This window comes from Rhipicephalus sanguineus, chromosome 2 (assembly GCF_013339695.2).
Source record: "Rhipicephalus sanguineus isolate Rsan-2018 chromosome 2, BIME_Rsan_1.4, whole genome shotgun sequence".
Taxonomy (NCBI): domain Eukaryota; kingdom Metazoa; phylum Arthropoda; class Arachnida; order Ixodida; family Ixodidae; genus Rhipicephalus; species Rhipicephalus sanguineus.
Genome location: NC_051177.1, coordinates 114,573,366 through 114,583,710, shown reverse-complemented (window position 1 = coordinate 114,583,710; position 10,345 = coordinate 114,573,366). Strand labels below are relative to the sequence as shown.

General features: G+C 46.0%; 1 protein-coding gene across 1 annotated transcript; it reads right to left on the bottom strand.

Annotated features, from left to right (window-relative positions):
* Positions 1-317: 317 nt before the first annotated feature.
* LOC119381810 (uncharacterized) lies at positions 318-1,496 on the bottom strand. The gene has a single exon (XM_037649567.1). It carries the CDS (start codon positions 1,494-1,496, stop codon positions 318-320), a length of 1,179 nt encoding a protein of 392 aa, XP_037505495.1.
* Between the last annotated feature and the right edge of the window lie 8,849 nt (positions 1,497-10,345).

Sequence of the window (10,345 nt, the reverse complement as noted above, 5' to 3'; positions counted from 1 at the left end):
CATTCTTCTCGTAAATCTTGAGGCAAACACTCGTCCCAGTTGATTCCGCGGGTCCAGATTTTCTGAAACAATATTCGTACAGACACCGTGTATGGCGCGATGAATCCCATCGGGTCGAACACTCTTGACGCTGCTTGCAGAACAAACCTTTTCGTGTCTGATTTTGCTTTAATAGAAGCAAGAAGATTTGCCATTGAGAAGCTGAATTCATCGCTCTGGGGACTCCAGGCAATTCCAAGTACTTTTACTGAAGCTTCATGAAGTACCACCATATCTTGGCTGGTTGATCGGTGCTCGCCTTCCAACAGGTTCATAAGCTATCTGGAGTTTGTCGTCCACTTGCGAAGGTTCATGCCTGCAGAGAGCATGAGCTGTTGCGCCTCTTTACAAAACTTGGCAGCTTCGTCGTCCGTATCAGCTCCTGTGACTAAGTCGTCGACGTAGAACGATTCGCCCAAGGTCTTCGCGGTCGAGGCCATACTTGGTGGCGCTCTTCTTATGTGATGAAGAATGGTTGCCGTCAGCAGAAATGGGCTGCATGTCGCTCCAAAAGGTACTCTTGTCATCCTCCATTCCTGCACTTGCTTCTGCAGGAACTCAGCAACATCGCCTTCTTCGAACCACAGAAATCGAAAGGCATCTCTGTCCTCTTCTTTTATAGAAATCTGAAGAAAGGCCTTCTTAATATCTGCCATTATGGCGATGGGGTGCGTTCTAAAGCGTAACAATATCTTTACGAGGTCCTGGTACAAGTTGTCGCCCTTCTCTAAGCACTCGTTGAGCGACTTGCATCCTGGTGCCCTTGATGACGCGTAGAAAACGACTCGCACCTTTGTTGTCAGCGCTTGTTCCCGGATCACTTCTTTATGTGGCATGTAGTAAACCTTCGCCGGATTTCGAGATGTTTCCTTTACTACTTCTGCATGTCTGGCTAGTAGGTAGTCGCGGATCGTGGCGTCGTAAGTTTGCAGAAGACCATCTTTGCTGGATAAGCGGCTCAAAAGTTTCTTTAGTCTGGTAGTGGCGACTTCCTTGTTGTCACATAGTTCAAACCCAGTTTTCCAGGGCAATGACACTTCGTATCTGTCTCCTCGCATTTCTATTGTTTCCTCGAAGTGTTGCATAGTTGAGCTCATCTCAATTTCCTTGTTTCCGGTATCAGATATGCTTATACTCTCTAGTTCCCAAAATGACCGGATTAGCTCTTGACCATCCTCCACTTGAGTCTTCAACACGCATACCATGACTCGGGAGTCAACTGCCTTTGACGACCAGTGGTCGGTGCTCCCTTGGAATGTCCATCCGAACTTTGAGTTGATGGCAATGAGATTTTCCTCGCTTTTAGGTCTGTGAATTTCACCTGTCATCACCGTCCACATCTGGTCAGAGCCAATCAGCACACTTATTCCGCTTTCTTGCTCAATGGATGAGTGGAGCATCTCATCGGCGATATCGTGTCCGGTTTTCTTGAATTCTGCGACGAACACAGAAGTCATCGTGCTGTCTGAGATGTCTTGGCAAATGTGGGGTATCTCAATGGCTCTCAGTGCGACTTCCACGTCGGAATGTTGACTTCGGAGGTGAAGCTCTACGATGCGGAGTCTTTTCGGTGTACAACTGCTGACGTTAGCGAAAGTGTTGATTGCTATAGTAGCAAAGCCAAGACACTTCAACTTCAAACGCCTTGAAAGATCTTCGGTTACGAATGTGCGTTCACTTCCTCCATCGAACACGCCTCTGACATAGCGACACGAATAATCGGTCACTGCCCATGCGCGGAAAGTTTGTAGGAGCACGCAGGTCAGAGAGTCACCCCTTGCGTTGTTCTTTGTTGTAGCTGCACATACGGTCGTACTGCTCCCTTTGACGTCCCCCCGCGCTCTTCGGCTCAGTTTCTCTGGGTCGCACATACTGGATGCATGACGACCTCCGCAGCTCGAGCATGCAATTCTACGCCTGCAATCCCTTGCTCGGTGACCTTTACAGGTGCATCGAATGCACCGCATTTCGGCGGAGAGAAGCTTCTTCTTCTCTGATAGCGGTAGTTCTCTACGACAGGACTCCGTCAAATGCTGCGTAGATTTGCAAAAGGTGCAGCCTGTATCCGAAGATGGTTTTGAAGCTTGGTTGTGAAGCACCGATGACGTTGGGGTCGCGCTGTGAAAGCGACGGCTCTTGTCTCTAGGATAGGCCACCTCATCGCATCCTCTCTGTTCCCCATAGTCACTTTTTTCGACGCTCTCCAGTTCAATAGAGACGAAGTGAAGAAGACGCTCTAGTTCCGTGTCATGCTGAACGTTGTTGGAGCTTCCAGGTTGTGTCGCGCAGGATCGATGATATGCCACGACGATGTCACGTGGCAATGCCCTCAGCAGAATGTCGCACAGCATCGATGAAAAGGACGACTTGCTGATGCCAAGCGCCTCCAGTCCCCGCGTGTTCATGAGCACATGGTCATATAACTTGCGGAGTTTGGCCACTTCGTTGGAAGAACGCACAGGAGTAAGCCTTCGAAGCCTTGAGAAATACTCCTGCTCCAAGCGCTTTTTGTCGCCGAAACGTCTTTTCAGGATGTCTAACGCGTCTTCGTAGCATGCTTCGGTGGTAGGAAGCCCCGCTATAGCTGCCGCTGCGTCTCCTTTCAAGAACAGCCTCAGGTAGTTAAATTTGTCGCTAGTTGAAAGATTGCCGTTCTGGTTGATGACCTGATCGAATTGCTCCCAGAACTCGTTCCACTTGCACAAGTCACCAGCGAACGGATTAATTGTCAGCTTCGGTAACTTGGCTCCTGGCCTATCAGCAGGTCCAACAGCCGCCGGCACGTCGCGAACTTCGATGGGCGCTGACACTGGAGATGTTTCGCTATGCTAGCGGCGTTTGCTCTGGAGCTCGGCTAGGATGTGGGTCGCGTTGTCCTCATATTCTATTACAGTAGCGTTCTCCGCCTCGAATGCTTCGTCACTTATGTGGCTCTCTATCTCATCATTAATCTTCTTCAGCTCCTCGTTATTGTACTTGAGCCTCTCATAAATCGAGTTGATTTGTTGTACTGTCGCCTCATCACGCTCAAGTAAGGCACTTGCCTCTTGAATGAGCTTGGTGTTCTGGGCCCTTCGCGTGGTCCTCTTCGTCTTGAGCCTGTCCATAGCGATCAGCTGATCTGCTGGCCTCCGTAGTTCGCGGCTGTTGTTCCAGTCGGTAGCCACCAGCTATGTGCCTTGACGGTAGCTCCCGGCTTTCGCCTCCCGGGTTTAACGGCACCAAATGTAAAATATGTGGCACAAAAACTAGCCGACGCGGACTTACAAGCTCAAACAGACGTTTATTAGCGTCCGCATGAGCCCAGAGCGTCAAGATGGCTCCTTCGTTCCTGGTAGAACGCGCTCTTGTCTTGTCTTGTCGCCTAGATCTCAAGAGCCCAGGCGCATGTTGTTTTTCTTCTTCTTCTTGTGGGATGAGCGCGGGAAATTCAACAATATATAATGGTTTTTGTTGGCTTAAAGACGGTAGTTTGAGGTGCAGATATAGTACGGTGGCTTCCAGGACGTACGCGGTAGTGATTCAAGTCGGACACGCCTCGCCGGTAAGGCGAAACAGCTAGAGACTTTCGACGGCGCCCGTTGTTGCGGCCACCGCCGTGCACTTTTTTCCTTCGTTTCTGTTTGCTGTTTTCATGGTTTGCATACACTACGATGACGTTGGGCGCTATAACAGAATCGAGTGAGTGTACGTGATTGTGGGAGTTATGTGCGCTAATTCTAGCATATGACATGTCTGATCTCGACGTAGACGGCGTACGCACGCGCTGGGTGTCGTTCGGGCCCTAGTACTTCGCATCTGTTTATCTGAGTATTTAAGGATGGGTTACGTTTGTAAAACATGCGGTCAATAACCGCTCACGGCATGCCCCTGGCTGCTGGAGGAGGTGCTTTGTTGTTTTGTTGTTAGCCTTTATTATGTCTGTGTGAACCACTTATTGTGTAGGTTTTGCAAACCTTTACTGCAATTTCATTTTCTCATCACAATATCACGTTCTGCTTTTCAGATACCGTTTTTCACGGTGCTCACGCTGGACAGGAGCGACAACCTAGCAAGCCACAAGTCTGATGCCTCAAGCCGTCACCACTTTTTGATTTGTTCTTAATCAAAATGAATAAATATGGAAACATGATGACGATTTCTGCTGTTTATTTAGCACCATATGACACTGTGCACATCACAGTCACACATTTTGGTTGGCTATACTCATAGAAGCATGTTAATGAGGAATACCCAAACTTCTTAACTGGAAACCACAGACCATCTGTTCGCGCTTTCTATATAACTTTGCTGGAAAATATGTGTTGTTTTGACGCGTTTTATTCAAATAATGCTAAAACTGAACTATTCTTTTTTTACAGTCGCTGGGCAGAACGGCAAGTATTATTGGACTTAAAATGAATACTCCACTGTTTTCAACAGTAGTCGCGCAAAAGTAGAGCAAGGGTCAAATGAGTAGCTTAAAATACTTGTGGAGTCGCTTGATGCTTCTGTGTGGGTCCCTTGACCGCCGTAGGAGTGTTACCGGCAAGAGTTGTCTGACTCCCTATAAGTGGTAACGTGATCCTCCGGATGAGAGTCTTTTCAGTCTTCCTAGAGGGTCAAGGGACTCTCCTAGAGCGAGCCGACCCTGACCCACCAAGAGAGTCACCATGACTATTTAAAGAGAGTCCTATACGTGGCAAGTCAGAACTCTCCGAAGAGAGTCACGCATACTCTTTTTTTTCTTAGAGTGTGTGTAGTCGCTACCACACTCGCAGGAGAACTGAAATCCCTCATTCCAAGAAACGTCGGCAAACAAGCGGTGCCGGCATCGGCATTCGCAAAATAATGAAGTATCCCAGTATTTTTTATTCTTGCATATGTGTTGTTTTATCTGTATTCCGGGATACTTTCTTGCTCTTTTTGCAAAAGTATTTCGCAAACATCCCGTTACGTCAAAGACGCATGTACCTCAGTACCTGTATTTTAGGCTTCCAGCCCATGTATTTCGATACTTATATTCCGGTATGTTTTTCTGAGTACCCATGGTTGCTAAGTGCCGCCGAAGCACTGTCGGCCCTACTGACTCCATAAGTACACGAACGCAGGTGATATCTTACAAACGCCCGCTCTTTAACCTCTCCGAAACGACTCGCTGTGGCATGTGAATCTAGTGCAGGGGTGACCAAATTTTTCTTGCCTTTCGTGTAAGCCTCGGCTGTGATTGTGAGGTGCTTCTTGGTAAATGTGTCCTCCGCGATCGGCTCCGTGTGCGCGCTCTGGCGGACCTAATCAAGGAGGCCATGTGACAACAAAGGTCACTTTATAAGTGCACCTAACGACCTGAGCGCTTGTGCATTATCTCTGCTAACTTATTCGCAACTCGTGGCCTTTCTTCTCGACACTTTCGAAAACATTGAAACTAATGCAAAGCCTCGTGCGTGAAATTAAGGTTTTTAAGCTAACACAATTTCTCGAACAACGTGGTTAATAAAAAGGTGCTTCTTTGTTCTCTTAGCGCTTCATTCGCGTCGACATGGCCAACAAAATCACCGCTGAATAGCTCTCTGGTATCTTCAAAGCAGAAAAACATCGTCACTTTCATAAGATAAGCATCGAAACTCTGCTTCGCGAAAGATGAAAAAACAAAAAGAGAGAGAAAGCAAAGCGCTATTCCGTCACAAATGGGGGTACTGCTGCAACCGTTTCATGTAAAACAAACATGGGCTTTGATTAATTTACCTCTCCTCTTTGTACTTATTTCTCTCTCTCTCTCTTGCCCTTCACTTATATATCGAAGCACACGCACGGACGGCGACTATAGTGCGAGCATATCAGAGGCAGGGGAATAAATATGAAACCCGTTCTAAGTACAACATCTACATCCCAAACATAAATCATGTGTACGACGTATGTCGGGAGGCAGAAACAGAGCAAAGAAATATTAATATGTATTTTCTTCCTCCCTGTATTTCAGAGTGCTTCGACGCTATACCATGCACTCAAAAGCACGACGTAGCATAGTGAGCCCCGGCCATATAAAATGCAACGGCTGATCTCGGTCGCAACTCTTTTATCTCTCTTTTGTCTGCCGACCCAAATGCGACCCTCTGCGCCAGTTCCGGGGTTCATTAGGCAATTCGAAGTTTGACCTCTCGCGAGTGGAGGGTATACGTTTGACGGCGCGTTGGACTCTAGGAACGCTCGTCGCGGCTTCGACGTCATCGTTGAAGCTAACGTCGAGGAGGCAGAGACAGGACGAGAAAGAAGAGGGGAGGGAGACGCGCAACAAGCTTAATACTGCTTTGCTGCCGCCGCGAGGAAGATACTGGGTTTTGTGACGGGGACAGCGCGCCCTCAGCTGTAGCATTCGACGAACGCTCTTTGAGTGCGCGTGCATGGACGATCACGCCCCGCTCTCGCTCGCTGACTCGCTCCACGACGCGGACGTCGTTTTTCACCGTCAAAATGGGAGCCCAGCGGCCGGAAAGCTTAGCGCGCGTCGTCCATCAGTGCATTGATGGGAAGCCCACTTCAGCTTTGGAAGGAAGGTTGCCCGATTGCGAGGCTTGAAGGATGAGAGAAAGAGAGATAGAGTATTTCAGGTCGAAGCGTTCTTGCCTTTCTTCTTTCGCGCAAGTTACCCACACAGGTGCGCGCAGGCATTCTTCTCCGAAATAAACTGCGAAATAATTCAGGGCATGTAGTTTTCACGTTGGCCAATCCGTATACCCCCACCTGTAATTCTCTCTCTCTACTTTAATATGTGTAAATGTTTTTTTCTGCTGCATACTTTTTTTCGTAAAAAGCTCAGATCCATCATGCACTGTAAATAGATCCTGTAAATGCAAGGAAAAGTTCGGAATTCACTTAAGAGATAAAATGAGACGGCAAAGTTTTAGTGTTGGGAGGATGTTATGGTGAATAAATAATGAACGTAAACGAAAAAAAAAAAGAAACACCAAGCTTGAAGTTCAACGCTGCGCTTTCTCTCTTTCTTTTTTTCGGGGAAGTTGTTTTAAGCTCTTGGGAACGAACACTCCTCATTAAGTGGAATGGTACTTTCTGGAACTTAAAGGGACACTAAAGGCAAATAACAATTTATGTCAGAGTGAAAGCCCAATGTATGACAACTTCTAAAACGGCAATATTGTCAGCAGCAGTGCCCTACTTACCGAGAAATTAAGCTAAATGTATCACATGATGAGCGCCACAAGTGGGACATTTTCGAAGTGATCCCGATGACGTATGGAAGTCGGCCTACAATAAATCACTAGTAATCAAACTAGCAGCAGTAAAAAAAGAACATTCCGAGCATCAAAAGACGTAATAAAATGCTGTTTGTTCGTTTCCGCTTGATTCATGGAAAACAAAACCTCCGTGGCGTTGCCATGGGGAACGGCGCGCGTGGTTCAAAGGTTCCGTTTTCGCCGAACTGCGCCTCGCCCGTCTCAGTGGTAGTTTCGGGATCGCGTACTGCCGTGCGTGTTTTGCGCGCTCGTGAAAGTCGCTCTGACAGAAAGTTCGACAAAATGCCGCATGTATGTGATATTGCCGGATGCCCAAATGGTGTACAACGCCAGTGCTGCAGCAAGGAAACCGGTGTGTCTTTTCACTGGGTGCCGCGGAATGAACCCTTACGCTCGAAGTGGCTTAGTGTCATGCCATTGCGCCAGTGTGCTAAACAGTCAAAACCTTTGCGTGTGTGCTCGCTGCACTTTCGTACTGAGGATTACGAGACCAACCGCAACTTGAAGGCTTTGAATGTGCCCATCCGAGCAAGTCTTTGCCGCAGCGCCGTTGTTGCTACTGTGGGTCCCGCTACTTCCGCTCGGCTGCTACTAGTGTCGGCGGCCGCGCAGTAAAAGCGGGCAACGTTGGGCACGGCAGCAGTGACGTATGAAAGTCGTATTTTCAGGCGGGAGACTTGAAGCGCGCTAACGCGATGCGGACCACTAAAAACGTGATTTTATTTCAAAACAAGCACTTCCTTGGCACAAAAGCAGCACTACGAGGTTTCTGGACCGCTATTTCAACAATCAATGTCGACTTAATATTTGCCTTTAGTGTCTCTTTAAGGTGAGCAGGAAGCGTCTTTGGTGAAAATCTATTATTTATATTTCGCCTTATAACTTGATGTTACGTGTTTTGTCCTAACGTGCAACTTGCTCACCTCAACTTTCCTTTAACGGGACGCGACCGTGATTTCACTAATATTTGTGCAATACTTTATTAGTCTTTTTTTCTTTTTGATATATGTAGGGCTTGACTAAAACAAAAGAGTAGTTTGGTGTTTGGGCTTGTTAATTTACGGTGTTATTGCTTGTTGTGCACTCCAATTTTAAACCGCATCATTTATAACGTCGTTGTTCCAGCACAAATCGCTTGTCCATTTTATCGGTACCGAACCCCCCCCCCCTTTTATAATGGACTGGAGAAAGGTTGATATACATATACGCAAGAAAACGGGAGGAGGGAAGGGAGTGGCCGGCACCAACGCATGATGCTAAACACTCCGACATGCATGCACATACAATTTTAGAAAGAACGAAACGAGCGAATGCGATTGAAAAGAGAGCGATTGCTTCAGAGATGTAGTTTTCAAGTTTTCAAGTTTATTCAACAACGACGTCAGTTACAGGAAAGTGTGTACAAGATTGGTAATACACAAGGAGCCCCAAAGTTAGAAACTGTCAGGGGGGCTCCCATACATGATGTTAACGGGATAAGAAACAAAATATACATCATTCAGTGGTTACGGTATCTTCGGTGAGAAAAAAAATGCACAGTGCGAAAAAACGAAAGTGAAAAATACATATATGTTTAGCAAGGCAAAAAAAAAGGAAACTCTAAAGAACAAACAATCGCAAGTTCCAATACAAAACATAAGGACAACATAACATGTAGCAATTGTTATCGCTACATTAAAAAGCAGTTGCTAAGATGAAGACAATTGTTGCAAAAAATATTCCTTTACCTGGTTTTTGAATGCATGTTCCGTGGCTGATGATTTTATTACGTAAGGAAGGGAATTCCACAGCTTGATTCCCGCAAATGTGGTAGTGAACTTGCCGTAATTTGTGCGAACTTTAGGCAGAAGACGGTTATCAAGCTCAGAAAACCTAGTGGTATTATTATCTACAAGCCGTTCCACGACAATGCCATCTATATGCACATTCCTGCGAAAAAGCCTATACATCACAACTGATAACTTCAGCTGAAAGAGGTGATAAAGAGGATGTATATTTAGATTATGATAAAGTGGCGTTGCATTGGTTAAGAAATGGCTGAAAGTCATGTGTCGAAGTGCTTGATTTTGTAGGCGTTGTAGTTGATTGAGATGGGTGAAATATGTGTTACCCCAGGCTGATATGCAATAAGATAGATGGCTGTGAATATGCGCGTGATAAAGGGAATGGATTATGTGTGGCTGAAAATATAAACGAGTTTTGATTATTGCGCGTATTCCAAAGGTTATCTTGCGAATGAGTGATTGCGCATGAAGATTGAATTTCATATGTCGGTCAAGAATTACACCGAGAAACTTTGTACTGTCAGACATTGGAATTAAATTATCGTCCAGACGCACAGATATAGATTTTGAAAGTACAGTCGGGAAGGAATGAAAGACTACAAAAACGGTTTTTGATGGATTAATTCTTAACATGTTCATTCGACACCAGGAACTTATATTATGTAGATCCACGTTTATGTTTCGTTGTCGCTCATCGACATTATTAGCATAAGTAAAAATGGTCGTGTCATCTGCATATAAGATACAGTCTGTAGCGGTCAAAACATTGGGCAGATCATTAATAAAGAGCAAAAAGAGCAGCGGGCCAAGGATCGAGCCCTGTGGAACATCATGATTGACTTTCTTAGCTGCTGAAACATTACCGTCAATCTGAACAACTTGAGTGCGATTGCACAGATAACTAGAGATAAGTTGAAGTGGAGGGCCAGTTATTCCATACGATTCAAGTTTATGTATAAGAATGTTGTGGTTAATTGTGTCAAAAGCTTTCGTTAAATCAATGAATACGCCACCAACTACGAAGCCTCGGTCGATTGCCCCTTTTATTTTATCGGTGAGGGTTAGGAGCGCAAGCTCAGTGGAATAGCCAGGCCGAAAGCCATACTGTTTAGATGTCAACAGATTAAACTTCGTCAGGTAGGATATTAATCTTGTATGTATAAGACGCTCGACTATTTTGCTGAAAAATGGAATAATACAAATGGGCCTATAATTACTCAGAAGTTCGCGATCGCCTTTTTTGTGAACAGGTGTTATTCTACCAACTTTTAGGCAGTCGGGAAATATGCC

Excerpts from the sequence above, each read along its gene's own strand:
- LOC119381810 (XM_037649567.1), bottom strand. The coding sequence starts at position 1,496 with ATGACTTCTGTGTTCGTCGCAGAATTCAAGAAAACCGGACACGATATC.